A 16269-nucleotide genomic window follows, 5' to 3' on the forward strand; every position below is an offset into this window, starting at 1 on the left:
GCGCGTCACGAGGCTGAAAAGTGTCAGCAGAAACAGCGCGAAAGTTTGCGTCGGCGGAGCAACAATGCTTTTGAAAAAAAGCCTGTTTGTTTCTTCTTGTGTTCCACAGTATGTAGGAGCCGCCGTGTGCTGCGGTGCATGTGTGTGAAACATAAACATTACCGGCCACAGCGCTGACTTGTGAAGATGCTGGAATTAGGAGCGATGTTGTAAAGGTAAGCGCACCTTTGCGGCTGAAAGGCGAGACAATGAAAATACAAACTGGTTTTCTTCATGTGTCTTATGCGTTAACATGCTGACATGTGTCAAAATACGCCGATTTTCTCATTAAATATCGGCGATACAGTGAGAAGGCGAAGCTGAGCTCGACTGAGCGCCGCGTTTCCAGTTGAGTTGCTGTTAAGGAGGAAGTTAACATTTTGTTGCTTTGTCTCTCCTGTAAGTGATGGCGCGCTTTGACTTATAGTGTTGACCTTTTCACTTCTTAAAACACCAGAAAATTCAACCCAGACATCATAAATTCATGGTTTTGGTATGCAGCGGGGGTGTAGTGGTTCGCACCGTCGCCTCACAGCGAGAAGGTTCTGGGTTCGAGCCCAGGGGCCTTTCTGTGCGGAGTTTGCATGTTCTGTCGGTGTGGGTTTCCTCTGGGTGCTCAGGTTTCCCTCACGGTCCAAAGACATGCAGGTTAGGTTAATTGGTGGCTCTCTCGCACACCAAGCACCCCTAAGTGACCCGGCTTCAAGTAGGGGAAACTTTGGGCAGCACGGTGGTGTAAGTGGTTAGCATGGTCACTTCACAGCAAGAAGGTTCTGGGTTGATATTCTGGGTTCGAGCCCCGTGGCCAGCAAGGGCCTTTCTGTGTGGAGTTTGCATGTTCTCCCCATGTGGGTTTCCTCCAGGTGCTCCGGTTTCCTCCACAGTCCAAAGACATGCAGGTTAGGTTAACTGGTGGCTCTAAATTGACCGTGAGTGTGAATGGTTGTTTGTCTCTATGTGTCAGCGCTGCGATGATCTGGCGACTTGTCCAGGGTGTACCCCGCCTCTCACCCATAGTTAGCTGGGATAGGCTCCAACTTGCCTGTGACCCTGTACAGGATAAGCGGCTACAGATAATGGATGGATGGGTTGGGATGGCTGTGTCTGTGATGGTAAACTGGACCTCCACCTTGCCCTTTCTCAACACCATGGATCTTGATTTGGCTGGTCTGAAATGCATCCTGGGTGGCACAGTAGTGTAGTGGTTAGCACTGTCGCCTCACAGCAAGAAGGTCCTGGGTTTGAGTCTAGCGGCCAGCGAGGGCCCTTCTGTGTGGAGTTTGCATGATCTCCCTGTGTGGGTTTCCTCCGGGTGCTCCAGTTTCCCCCACAGTCCAAAGACATGCAGGTTAGGCTAATTGGTGGCTCTAAATTGACCGTAGGTGTGAATGGTTGTTTGTCTCTATGTGTCAGCCCTGCAATGATCTGGTGACTTGTCCAGGGTGTACCCCGCCTTTCGCCCATAGTCAGCTGGGTTAGGCTCCAGCTTGTCTGCAACCCTGTAGAACAGGATAAGTGGCTACAGATGATGGATGGATGGTATGCAGCGGTGTCAAAATAACATACTGTATACCACCTCAGCGGCACTGCAGTGTTCAGTTACGTAGGGAAGTTTCTAGAATATTTTGTAGCAAGCTTGTTTTCAGTGTCACTAATAACCTGTGTTTGTTCTGAAAGCATTCTATTTTGTCTGGTACCTAATATCAAAGTTCCAAACAGAACCTCCTTGAACCCTTGAGGAAACTTTCATTTTAATGTATTTATTTTAATTTCCATTGCTGCTTCACATCTTCAGGGTCCCCTATTGGATTTTGAGTTCACCTTGTGTTACACTCAGGTTGAAATTGACATCTCATCTCATCTCATTATCTGTAGCCGCTTTATCCTGTTCTACAGGGTCGCAGGCAAGCTGGAGCCTATCCCAGCTGACTACGGGCGAAAGGCGGGGTACACCCTGGACAAGTCACCAGGTCATCACAGGGCTGACACATAGACACAGACAACCATTCACACTCACATTCACACCTACGGTCAATTTAGAGTCACCAGTTAACCTAACCTGCATGTCTTTGGACTGTGGGGGAAACCTGAGCACCTGGAGGAAACCCACGCGGACACGGGGAGAACATGCAAACTCCACACAGAAAGGCCCTCGCTGGCCATGGGGCTCGAACCCGGACCTTCTTGCTGTGAGGCGACAGCGCTAACCACTATACCACTGTGCCGCCCTGAAATTGACATGTTCTCTCTATTTCTGTGGGTTTCCTCTGGGTTCACCAGTTTCCTTCCATCACCCCAAAACACGCCAGTAGCTGGATTTAGCTACTCTAATACGCTTTTTTGAACGGCTTCTTGGACAGGTTCCGCACAGGAGTCTTTGAACCTTGGTGCGAGCTAGTGAATCGGCGCACATTTTCACCAGTTTTGAGTGCAACCGTTGTAATCAAGGATGCGTCATGAACAGAGGGCATTGCACAATGGGAGTAAACAGCAGTAGCAAGGTGGCAGATCGCACTGATTACCTGTGAGCTTTTGTTCTGTTATTGCAGGTATTTGTATTTGGGCCATTTTTTTCTGAAGATGTGTCCTCTTCCATTGCATTCTCCATTGCTGCGCTCTGCTTCCTCTCCAAACTAATGATGCCCGCTGATGTTACAGTTCGCGCTGGAAGAACCAGCTGTATTTTGCTTCCAGCTGGGAACCAACTTTTCAGGCTCCTAGCCAATTTACTTTTGGTTGAAATGCTCTGAACAGTTCAAAATTTGGTGCGCAAACAAGAACTGAACCTGTTCCCTGTTGGTCGCAAAGGGGTATTAGTTGCCCCTAGGGGCAGATCAGTGTGTGAATGTATGTGGATGGTGCCGTGCAACAGACTGGCATCTGGTTTAGGGTGTGTCCCTGCTACCTCGCATTCAGTGGTTCTGGGATAGGAACTGTATCCGCCTCAATCCTGATCAGGATAAAGCAGTGCTGAAGATGAATTAATGAATGAATAGAGATCAGTAGATTTGGTTCTCTCATTATAAAATCATATAGCTGCATATATCACATCCCTTCTTAAAATAGTGTAGTAAACAAGAAGTTCAGGTCCACATTCTTATATAGCTTTCGTATCTCTCTATAAATATGCCCTGTTTTTATTACATAGTCATATGTGTAACATATCTATCTTTTCTCCTAGACCTATTAGCAATGGACAGTCCATGTTCTGTGAACCGACGGCAGGCATGGGCTCAGTGCAGCCGCCACTGGCTCACAGTGGAAGATACTGACCTGCATGCATCTGCATCCAGCAACGCACCTACAACTGCAGCTACACAGCTTTCTCTTCAGGATAAAATCTTTCCCGATGGTAGGCTGAAATTCTATGTTTACACATATTAATGTTTAACTACAGAAAAAAGATGTAAAAATGCCACAAGTTAGAAAGTTGTATAAGGCATTGAAGGTATTTAGTTTATTGTGTCGCTGCCTATTCACGGCTTTCTGTTATCAGAATCATCAGACTACACCTTTATAGAGTGAGGATTATTTTTCAAGTGTCAATTGAAGGAAAATAATATCAGGATTGTAAATGATCAAATCCATTGCTCCAGTATGCATTTGATTAGACTGTAGAGAACTTTGCTCTGCTTACTCAAACATGTCACCACAATACCAGGCTTATAAGACAGAACATCTGAGGAACAGCTATAGCTTTTTCAAATGAGTGTTGTCCTGCTATCTGCCATTGCAAGACCTTGGAAAGTGGGACCTGACCCCCTCCCCCCCCAAAAAAAAAAAAAAAAAGAGTGAATGTTATGTTACAACCCCGATTCCAAAAAAGTTGGGACAAAGTACAAATTGTAAATAAAAATGGAATGCAATAATTTACAAATCTCAAAAACTCATATTGTATTCACAATAGAACATAGACAACATATCAAATGTCAAAAGTGAGACATTTTGAAATTTCATGCCAAATATTGGCTCATTTGAAATTTCATGACAGCAACACATCTCAAAAAAGTTGGGACAGGGGCAATAAGAGGCTGGAAAAGTTAAAGGTACAAAAAAGGAACAGCTGGAGGACCAAATTGCAACTCATTAGGTCAATTGGCAATAGGTCATTAACATGACTGGGTATAAAAAGAGCATCTTGGAGTGGCAGTGGCTCTCAGAAGTAAAGATGGGAAGAGGATCACCAATCCCCCTAATTCTGCATCGACAAATAGTGGAGCAATATCAGAAAGGAGTTTGACAGTGTAAAATTGCAAAGAGTTTGAACATATCATCATCTACAGTGCATAATATCATCAAAAGATTCAGAGAATCTGGAAGAACCTATGTGTGTAAGGGTCAAGGCCGGAAAACCATACTGGGTGCCCGTGATCTTCGGGCCCTTAGACGGCACTGCATCACATACAGGCACGCTTCTGCATTGGAAATCACAAAATGGGCTCAGAAATAGTTCCAGAGAACATTATCTGTGAACACAACTCACCGTGCCATCCGCTGTTGCCAACTAAAACTCTATAGTTCAAAGAAGAAGCCGTATCTAAACATGATCCAGAAGCGGAGACGTCTTCTCTGGGCCAAGGCTCATTTAAAATGGACTGTGGCAAAGTGGAAAACTGCTCTGTGGTCAGACGAATCAAAATTTGAAGTTCTTTATGGAAATCAGGGACGCCGTTTCATTCAGACTAAAGAGGAGAAGGATGACCCAAGTTGTTATCAGCGCTCAGTTCAGAAGCCTGCATCTCTGATGGTATGGGGTTGCATTAGTGCGTGTGGCATGGGCAGCTTACACATCTGGAAAGACACCATCAATGCTGAAAGGTATATCCAGGTTCTAGAGCAGCATATGCTCCCATCCAGACGACGTCTCTTTCAGGGAAGACCTTGCATTTTCCAACATGACAATGCCAAACCACATACTGCATCAATTACAGCATCATGGCTGCGTAGAAGAAGGGTCCGGGTACTGAACTGGCCAGCCTGCAGTTCAGATCTTTCACCCATAGAAAACATTTGGTGCATCATAAAACGGAAGATACGACAAAAAAGACCTAAGACAGTTGAGCAACTAGAATCCTACATTAGACAAGAATGGGTTAACATTCCTATCCCTAAACTTGAGCAACTTGTCTCCTCAGTCCCCAGACATTTACAGACTGTTGTAAAGAGAAAAGGGGATGTCTCACAGTGGTAAACATGGCCTTGTCCCAACTTTTTTGAGATGTGTTGTTGTCATGAAATTTAAAATCACCTAATTTTTCTCTTTAAATGATAAATTTTCTCAGTTTAAACATTTGATATGTCATCTATGTTCTATTCTGAATAAAATATGGAATTTTGAAACTTCCACGTCATTGCATTCCGTTTTTATTTACAATTTGTACTTTGTCCCAACTTTTTTGGAATCAGGGTTGTACTTATATACCACTCAGTATATGTAAAAATGGCATACAATATAACAATATAAAGTGGAAAAGTTATGTAATTTGATCTTATTGGGGGTTAAAATCTCATCTTAGATATCTAAATTCACAGAACTGTCATGTAGACAGTTCCAAGACATTTTATTCAGCTCCCACTGAATTTCAGTAGATGCAACTGAGAAATTCAAACCTGCTGAAATTAGTGCTGTGTTTGGGTGCATCCTCTGTAGTCTATACTGTAAGATAGCATAATCATGTTTGTTACACATGTGGGGAATATCTTAATGTCTTTTAGGATAACAGGGGTGTACCAGGATAATAGTAGCCCCATGATTTGTACTCGATAGTAACCAAATATTTTGGGTGAAGAAAATCTATCTGATGCTTTGTGTACAGAAACTAATGAAAAAGATGGGAGGAAATCATTAAAATATTTGGAGTACTAATATTTGTGGGTACTAAATGCTATGTCAGTGATGTATGGTTCATAAATTACATCCTTTTATTAAACTACTAAATACTTAGGATGGATATCCATGCTTTTGTATAAAGGCAAATTATTTCCCCATAAGAGCAATATTTGCAGCCATTTGGAACTGTTACAGTGAGTTGAAGGTGTGATGTGCAGTTTTTCTTGATTTAAGCAAATACTGTACAAGTCAAATGATTGCTCTTGAGGGAAGCCTTCGAAAAGAATAATATGAATTTCTGTGTTTCTAAGAAGTTACTATGCAAGCAAATTATCTTGAACAGATTATAAGCAAAAACAATCCCACAGAGTATAAAACAGTCAAAACAATAAAAGCAACGTCTCTCTCTCTCTCTCTCTCTCTCTCTCTCTCTCTCACACACACATACACGCTAACACTTGTTTGTATGTATTTCCACAGGATGCTCTACAGGAAAGATTGAAACCTGGCTCCAAGGCTGTGGGTACGTCTGTGTCTGTGTGTGTATGTGTGACTGAGGGAGCTCTTTGTGGTTGAATGTTGTGCTTCAAGGCAACAAAAATAAAATTAATGGAAACTCAGAGTCTGGTTAAAAGGGTAGAACAAAAATATGATGAGAAATTAAAAGGATGCTAATCAAGAACCGATTAAATAAATTAGAATATAAAGCAAACTGCTTTATATTTACAAATACATCATGAAATAATTGCCATCTTATTCAGATGGACATTAGAAAAGAAGCATGAAATAGAAATATGAACATGATTAGTGGTAGAATTTGTGCTTGCTGTTTTGTCTGGTTAGTTTATTTTTTATAATGTCTGGTCAGAACAGGGGCACTTTTAATTGCATTTTGCACTGTTGTATGCAAATGTATTTTTAACTGTTGATGAACTGCTGAGATACTGTTGCATTTCGGACACCAGTGAGTGTGAAGCACAAATAATAAAATGTCAGTCTAAGTCTTTTTTGTAAAGGTTACCACTTCCATGAAGGTAGTGATTCACTTGCAGTCCAGCAGGGTTACTGAGTGTGCAATTTTATCTGAGAATCTTCCTGCATGCCTGCAGTTCGCCCACATACCGTGCTGATTCAGACATGATAAAAGTAACTTTTGTTTTTACTTTTGCTCATGCCAGCTCTCATACTTTTTTGTATGTTTAAATTCAGTAATGAAGCCAGTCAAGAGAACCCAAGTCAACTCACTCTGGGTAAGTTAGGAGGAAGCACTATATAGTTACAGCACTATAGAGTTACACATCAGCTCTGGCAGTCAGACTGGGTTGTCCTGAGAGCCAGTGGCATAACAAATGCACAAAGTCCTCTATACAGTGGTGCTTGAAAGTCTGTGAGCCCCTTAGAATTTTCTATATTTCTGCATAAATATGACCTAAAACATCATCAGATTTTCACACAAGTCCTAAAAGTAGATAAAGAGAACCCAGTTAAACAAATGAGACAAAAATATTATACTTGGTCATTTATTTATTGAGGAAAATGATCCAATATTACATATCTGTGGGTGGCAAAAGTATGTGAACCTTTGCTTTCAGTATCTGGTGTGACCCCCTTGTGCAGCAATAACTGCAATTAAATGTTTGCGGTAACTGTTGATCAGTCCTGCACACCGGCTTGGAGGAATTTTAGCCCATTCATCTGTACAGAACAGCTTCAACTCTGGGAAGCTGGTGAGTTTCCTCACATGAACTGCTCGCTTCAGGTCCTTCCACAACATTTCGATTGGATTAAGGTCAGGACTTTGACTTGGCCATTACAAAACATGAACTTTATTCTTCTCTAACCCTTCTTTGGTAGAACAACTTGTGTGCTTAGGGTCGTTGTCTTGCTGCATGACCCACCTTCTCTTGAGATTCAGTTCATGGACAGATGTCCTGACATTTTCCTTTAGAATTCGCTGGTATAATTCAGAATTCATTGTTCCATCAATGGTGGCAAGCCGTCCTGGCCCAGATGCAGCAAAACAGGCCCAAACCATGATACTAACACTGCCATGTTTCACAGATGGGATAAGGTTCTTATGCTGGAATGCAGTGTTTTCCTTTCTCCAAACATAATGCTTCTCATTTAAACCAAAAAGTTCTATTTTGGTTTCATCCATCCACAAAACATTTTTCCAATAGCCTTCTGACTAGTCTACGTGATCTTTAGCAAACTGCAGGCGAGTAGCAATGTTCTTTTTGGAGAGCAGTGGCTTTCTCCTTGCAACCCTGCCATGCACAGCATTGTTGTTCAGTGTTCTCCTGATGGTGGACTCATGAACATTAACATTAGCCAATGTGAGAGAGGCCTTCAGTTGCTTAGAAGTTACCCTGGGGTGCTTTGTGACCTCGCTGACTATTACACGCCTTGCTCTTGGTCAATATTTGTTGGTCGATCACTCCTGGGGAGGGTAACAATGGTCTTGAATTTCCTCCATTTGTACACAATCTGTCTGACTGTGGATTGGTGGAGTCCAAACTCTTTAGAGATGGTTTTGTAACCTTTTCCAGCCTGATTAGCATCAACAACGCTTTTTCTGAGGTCCTCAGAAATCTCCTTAGTTCGTGCCATGATACACTTCCACAAACATGTGTTGTGAAGATCAGACTTTGATAGATCGCTATTCTTTAAATAAAACCACTCACACCTGATTGTCATCCCATTGATTGAAAACATCTGACTCTCATTTCACTTTCAAATTAACTGCTAATCCTAGAGGTTCACATACTTTTGCCACTCACAGACATGTAATATTGGATCATTTTCCTCAATAAATAAATGAGCAAGGACAATATTTTTGTCTCATTTGTTTAACTGGGTTCTCTTGATCTACTTTCAGGACTTGTGTGAAAATGTGATGATGTTTTAGGTCATATTTATGCAGAAATATAGAAAATTGTAAAGGGTTCACAAACTTTCAAGCACCACTGTACAAATCTGCTTTTGGAAATTTGAGAGTGTGGGATTTGTCAGTACCTATTAAACATATGTCTTTTCCAGAATCTTTGTTGAAGACTGCTAACAGTTTTGAGGATGACCTAAGCCTTGGGGCTGAAGGTACAGAAAATCTATTTGAGACAATGTGACAGGTGGTATAGGTATCAAATAAACATGCTTCTTTGTCAGTCTGGGTCCTGCCCATGATTTCCACAGAACAAACCTGCAGGTTTTTTTTTCTTGACCTGCCTTAACTTGTCAGTCAAGTGTTGTAGCTGATTAGTTCACATTTCTTAGTATTACATTATGTACTGCATTCTAAATAATTGTTCATCATTACAAGAGGAGCATAACTTGTTCTCTCAGTGACATAAGTATGTTTCAGTCTCAAAAAAAAAATCTGAGTACGTACTTGAAGTGTCATCTCTTACAAAGGATTTTCTGAACACTCCTACATGAATTTTTGCACTTAAGCAGATACAGTAATGTGTGTACACACATGCTAAGATATGCATAAATAAATGAATGAATGAATGAATGAATGAATGAAGCATTAGGATTATCGCTGAAATGTGATAAATGTAATCTGGGCAGAAATGAATTATTTTATAGTACACATTATAATATGTTATAATATGTTCTGTTACAGCTACAGGACTAGAAGATGGATTGCATGAGGAAGAGTTTGGGTAAGGGATGTGCTTCCTGAGATACAATCAATCATGTTGATATCCGTCCCTTAATGGCTGAAAGTCTTTTACAGAGCTATTCACAACCTTTACTGGATTTCTTTGCAGGCACTGTCCATTGCTCCTGCCTCCTCCTAAATCACGTCGCAAAGATTTGCACACAAGGTTTAAAACCTGTTTAACTCTCTCTAGCAGCTGTTATATCTATGACTTTTTTCCAGTAATTAATTATTTCTTACATTGTGGACATATGTGTCAGCAGCACTCCTCAGCAGAGGCTTAATCTGCCATTTAGAAACATGGGCCATAGTATGGCATCGAGTATCTTCTCATCCACCACCAGTAAGACTGCTTCCAGGTAAGGCATCTCAGACAATAGAGTCTTGTGGTCCTCCAAGTGGATTCTGAACTAAGAACGTAGTTGAAATGAACCTATTTTTTCCTTTGTCCATATCTCACATTCTTCCTCTCACATACACCAGTGTGTCTGAGGTCCTGCAGATGTGTGCTGAGGATGCAGAGGAGACTCTGTACCAGTTAGGATTTGGTTGTGAGGAGCCACAAGTAACAGCTCGGATTCCAGCTCGTTTCTTCACCTTCCCTTCACAGCTCAGAGGCATCAACTTCCGCCTGTTCCTTGAGTCACAGCTCCGCCGCATTCGTGAAGAAGACCCCAGCCTCTCACTAGCAAGTGAGAAACACTACTTTAATAAATGTCATCAATGGTGCCATTTAAAAAAAAAATCTATTATAACCCCAGCTGTAATGATTATTTCACATAATTAATAATTGTTTATATGGTTGTGATCTCATTTCTATAGTATTTAGAGAGCAAGTATAGGATTTAGAATAACTCATTTTCAGATCAAGAAAAGTACTGAAATTCAGAAAACACTTTTAAAACACCATAGATATTCAGTTGCTCACATAATGTTAGATTTAAATAGGACTTATGAAATTATGCACATTCCTTGTGGAAAAACAACGGGGAACACGATACAGTCACTTTTCAAGCCATGAGAGTTGCTAGGTAACTTATCATGGATGCAAGCTTATAACTGAGGCTAATGATTCATCTATACAGACTGGGCAAAGTACAGTGGAAATGAGACAGAACCAGTGACTCATTTCTATCACATGTATTAGTAAATTAACTGTACAACTACAATATCACAGTATTTACATTTGAACTCGCATGGTTGCCACCATATTGAGAAATATTCTTGTCACGCATGCATACAAAAAAAACAAAACAAAACACACAAACACTTCAGAGTTAGTCAAGATCAAGCTATTTCAAATGTTCTCAAACACTGTTAACATGATCTTATCAAGACACTGTCCATAATCTGTTTTTAGTAATGGGCCCTTTTCACACTTCTGGATTTTCACTACTGGAAGTGGCCTTCAGAGGGTAATGCTACTTCCAACAATGCAGTGAAAGAAATGGACTCAAATACCATTTATGAAAAGCATTATAAAAAACCTGAACTGTAGTGGAATTTAAAAAAATAGCAGCATAAGCAGATTTTGGCATGGGAAATACAACCCCGATTCCAAAAAAGTTGGGACAAAGTACAAATTGTAAATAAAAACGGAATGCAATAATTTACAAATCTCAAAAACTCATATTGTATTCACAATAGAACATAGACAACATATCAAATGTCAAAAGTGAGACATTTTGAAATTTCATGCCAAATATTGGCTCATTTGAAATTTCATGACAGCAACACATCTCAGAAAAGTTGGGACAGGGGCAATAAGAGGCTGGAAAAGTTAAAGGTACAAAAAAGGAACAGCTGGAGGACCAAATTGCAACTCATTAGGTCAATTGGCAATAGGTCATTAACATGACTGGGTATAAAAAGAGCATCTTGGAGTGACAGCGGCTCTCAGAAGTAAAGATGGGAAGAGGATCACCAATCCCCCTAATTCTGCGCCGACAAATAGTGGAGCAATATCAGAAAGGAGTTCGACAGTGTAAAATTGCAAAGAGTTTGAACATATCATCATCTACAGTGCATAATATCATCAAAAGATTCAGAGAATCTGGAAGAATCTCTGTGCGTAAGGGTCAAGGCCGGAAAACCATACTGGGTGCCCGTGATCTTCGGGCCCTTAGATGGCACTGCATCACATACAGACATGCTTCTGTATTGAAAATCACAAAATGGGCTCAGGAATATTTCCAAAGAACATTATCTGTGAACACAATTCACCGTGCCATCTGCCGTTGCCAGCTAAAACTCTATAGTTCAAAGAAGAAGCCGTATCTAAACATGATCCAGAAGCGCAGACGTCTTCTCTGGGCCAAGGCTCATTTAAAATGGACTGTGGCAAAGTGGAAAACTGCTCTGTGGTCAGACGAATCAAAATTTGAAGTTCTTTATGGAAATCAGGGATGCCGTGTCATTCGGACTAAAGAGGAGAAGGACGACCCAAGTTGTTATCAGCGCTCAGTTCAGAAGCCTGCATCTCTGATGGTATGGGGTTGCATTAGTACGTGTGGCATGGGCAGCTTACACATCTGGAAAGACACCATCAATGCTGAAAGGTATATCCAGGTTCTAGAGCAACACATGTTCCCATCCAGACGACGTCTCTTTCAGGGAAGACCTTGCATTTTCCAACATGACAATGCCAAACCACATACTGCATCAATTACAGCATCATGGCTGTGTAGAAGAAGGGTCCGGGTACTGAACTGGCCAGCCTGCAGTCCAGATCTTTCACCCATAGAAAACATTTGGCGCATCATAAAACGGAAGATATGACAAAAAAAACCTAAGACAGTTGAGCAACTAGAATCCTACATTAGACAAGAATGGGTTAACATTCCTATCCCTAAACTTGAGCAACTTGTCTCCTCAGTCCCCAGACGTTTACTGTTGTAAAGAGAAAAGGGGATGTCTCACAGTGGTAAACATGGCCTTGTCCCAACTTTTTTGAGATGTGTTGTTGTCATGAAATTTAAAATCACCTAATTTTTCTCTTTAAATGATAAATTTTCTCAGTTTAAACATTTGATGTCATCTATGTTCTATTCTGAATAAAATATGGAATTTTGAAACTTCCACATCATTCCGTTTTTATTTACAATTTGTACTTTGTCCCAACTTTTTTGGAATCAGGGTTGTAAACTGCAACTGTGAGTAGAAATAGTTCCCTATCTAAACAGAGCAAACCAAAGAACAAAGTTAGTGATAATGGCACCTTTTCTGTGGTAAACAATTGGCTGTAAGGCTTACAGGAAATAATTTTCCCACATCTACCTACTTCCACTTTTTTTTTCCACTGTTCTATTCTCTAACACAGATTTTGCATATCAATTTGTTTAGTGGTCATGAGACAGTAAAATACCTTTGAAAATAAATAAAACAGAACATCGAACCTGCATTAGGTTATTTGAAATTAGCCTTAACTGAAGATGTGTGTTAAATTATTTAACTTTCCAATATATAAGTAGACTTGGAACATAGTAAACAGATCACATGTTGGATGGATAGATCATTACTTGTATACAGGGACTTTAGAAATTCAAAGCATAATTGTACAGTTTCAGTAAGATTTATAAAAGGCCCAGAAATTTTCTGGCTTTGTTCAATGAAGCATTTTTGGGTTTCTACTTTGTGCAGGTCGTTTCCGTCAGGTGGAGGTATTAACAGCCATGGCCAATGCTTTCTATTCTCTCTACTCCCACGTATCTCGGACACCACTTCAGAAGCTGGCACCCCCCGAATTCAGCTTTTCATCACCCACTGTGGAGCGGAGCATTGGCCAACGCTTTTTTGGCAACGTCCGCACTGAACCACGGTCTCCAGTGGAGCGTCTCAAAGACACTGTATCCAAGATGTGCTTATACACACGTGGATCGGACTCTGCCTCTCCAAACTGTTCTCCTCGCAAGAGGAACAGCCTGCCGGATGTCGTTGAAATGATAGTGGGGAATGTGAAGGGTGAAGGAGGCCATGGCCAGAGTACAGGAATGTGGATACAGGAGCAAGCAGGTTATGGAGGCATAACTCATAAAGTGAAAGACGAAAAGGCTCTACAGCATGCTGAAGTGAAGGCTGCTGAAAACACAAATGACCATGAGAAAACTACAAGTGCACACAAGCAGAGGATCCAGCGGTGGTCACAATCAGGGCAGAGAGAAAGTCCTAGAGCAAAGGGCTCCCTGTTTAAGTCACGCCATGCATCTCTGGAATCTCGGCATACTCAGCTTTCACAGGATACAGACTTGGGTGAAGGATCCTCCAATTCCTCTTTGCTTCTTGACTCCTCAAAATATTCTGCTGATACTAATGCACTAGCTCCCATTAATACTTATGATACAGTTTCCTCTCATGTAGTGGAGCATGTGCATAAAGCACCATATTGGTGTCCAGAGATGCATAGTGTATCAGCAATGGGCTTATCAAACCCTGGTCATATGCACAGGCCAGACCCATGTCCTAAGACACTTGAAGTAGAACAGAAGCCAAGCATCACTGATACAAAATCAGCAGCAGCAGCACAGAACAAAGATGATCTTATGGAAATACCAGTAACTTCAAAGATTTCACAAGATGATCATGTGTCCCTCCACACAAGCATCAAACAAGAATCATTATGTCAGATTATGGTTACTGGATGGGAGGATGATGACCCCATCCTCCACAAGGCCTCATTTGAGGACTGTACTAATTTCATGAACCCTGGTAGCACTGTGCAGATGCATTCATCCCAATCAGACCAGCAGAAGTACCTGAGTCCCAGCAACCCCTCAACTAGCCAGATCAACTGCCAACTCAAACAAGCCAACTCCTTTGAGTTGGAAGAGGTATGTAGCTACTCATTTCTTTTAGAGCAGACATTTGACTTTAGTTAGTCATTTAAGAAACAGCTATAGTATTGAAACATTTGCATACAAACAGATGTGCATTGTAAAGAATAAATAGGGCATCCTCTTACAGATATCATTATAGATATCTATAAGATATCATTAGCAGTGGCATGACCACAAAGTTGATTGTCCAATGGCAGCATGTCCTGAAGTGTTTTATTTTTCTTATGTCAGTGTATGAAAAAAAAGAAGGAAACATTTTTTTCACTTACAGTGATGCTTGAAAGTTTGTGAACCCTTTAGAATTTTCTATATTTCTGCATAAATATGACCAAAACATCATCAGATTTTCACACAAGTCCTAAAAGTAGATAAAGAGAACCCAGTTAAACAAATGAGACAAAAATATGAAACTTGGTCATTTATTTATTGAGGACAATGATCCAATATTACATATCTGTGAGTGGCAAAAGTATGTGAACCTCTAGGATTAACAGTTAATTTGAAGGTGAAATTAGAGTCAGGTGTTTTCAATCAATGGGATGACAATCAGGTGTGAGTGGGCACCCTGCTTTATTTAAAGAACAGGGATCTGTCAAAGTCTGATCTTCACAACACGTTCGTGGAAGTGTATCATGGCACGAACAAAGGGAGCTTTCTGAGGACATCAGAAAAAGCGTTGTTGATGCTCATCAGGCTGGAAAAGGTTACAAAACCATCTTTAAAGAGTTTGGACTCCACCAATCCACAGTCAGACAGATTGTGTACAAATGGAGGAAATTCAAGACCATCGTTACCCTCCCCAGGAGTGGTCGACCAACAAAGATCACTCCAAGAGCAAGGCATGTAATAGTCGGCGAGGTCACAAAGGACCCCAGGGTAACTTCTAAGCAACTGAAGGCCTCTCTCACATTGGCTAATGTTAATGTTCATGAGTCCACCATCAGGAGAACACTGAACAACAATGGTGTGCATGGCAGCGCTGCAAGGAGAAAGCCACTGCTCTCCAAAAAGAACATTGCTGCTCGTCTGCAGTTTGCTAAAGATCATGTGGACAAGCCAGAAGGCTATTGGAGAAATGTTTTGTGGAGAGATGAGACCAATATAGAACTTTTTGGTTTAAATGAGAAGTGTTATATTTGGAGAAAGGAAAACGCTGCATTCCAGCATAAGAACCTTATCCCATCTGTCAAACATGGTGGTGGTAGTATCATGGTTTGGGCCTGTTTTGCTGCATCTGGGCCAGGACGGCTTGCCATCATTGATGGAACAATGAATTCTGAATTATACCAGCGAATTCTAAAGGAAAATGTCAGGACATCTGTCCATGAACTGAATCTCAAGAGAAGGTGGGTCATGCAGCAAGACAACGACCCTAAGCACACAAGTTGTTCTACCAAAGAATAGTTAAAGAAGAATAAAGTTAATGTTTTGGAATGGCCAAGTCAAAGTCCTGACCTTAATCCAATTGAAATGTTGTGGAAGGACCTGAAGTGAGCAGTTCATGTGAGGAAACCCACCAACATCCCAGAGTTGAAGCTGTCCTGTATGGAGGAATGGGCTAAAATTCCTCCAAGCCGGTGTGCAGGACTGATCAACAGTTACCGGAAACATTTAGTTGCAGTTATTGCTGCACAAGGGGGTCGCACCAGATACTGAAAGCAAAGGTTCACATACTTTTGCCACTCACAAATATGTAATATTGGATCATTTTCCTCAGTAAATAAATGACCAAGTTTAATATTTTTGTCATTTGTTTAACTGGGTTCTCTTTATCTACTTTTAGGACTTGTGTGAAAATCTGATGTTGTTTTAGGTCATATTTATGCAGAAATATAAAAAATTGTAAAGGATTCACAAACTTTCAAGCACTACTGTAGGTTAAATATATATATATATATATTTTT

At 40.9% G+C, this 16269-nt stretch overlaps 1 protein-coding gene across 3 annotated transcripts in view; it reads left to right on the forward strand.

The window, feature by feature from the left end:
* tespa1 (thymocyte expressed, positive selection associated 1) overlaps positions 1-16269 on the forward strand; it is a 20566-nt gene continuing 4297 nt past the window's right edge. Inside the window, exons 1-10 of one of the 3 annotated variants that reach the window (XM_060919425.1) lie at positions 1-215; positions 3221-3391; positions 6350-6392; positions 7079-7119; positions 8909-8965; positions 9495-9534; positions 9643-9699; positions 9794-9892; positions 10017-10225; positions 13173-14359. In XM_060919425.1, the coding sequence (XP_060775408.1) occupies positions 3232-3391; positions 6350-6392; positions 7079-7119; positions 8909-8965; positions 9495-9534; positions 9643-9699; positions 9794-9892; positions 10017-10225; positions 13173-14359 (1893 nt within the window). In that variant the 5' untranslated portion in view covers positions 1-215; positions 3221-3231. The remainder of the gene's footprint in view (positions 216-3220; positions 3392-6349; positions 6393-7078; positions 7120-8908; positions 8966-9494; positions 9535-9642; positions 9700-9793; positions 9893-10016; positions 10226-13172; positions 14360-16269) is intronic. The other 2 variants (XM_060919426.1, XM_060919427.1) reach the window with 2 other exon arrangements.

The sequence above is a fragment of the Neoarius graeffei genome, chromosome 4 (genome assembly GCF_027579695.1).
Source record: "Neoarius graeffei isolate fNeoGra1 chromosome 4, fNeoGra1.pri, whole genome shotgun sequence".
Lineage (NCBI taxonomy): Eukaryota > Metazoa > Chordata > Actinopteri > Siluriformes > Ariidae > Neoarius > Neoarius graeffei.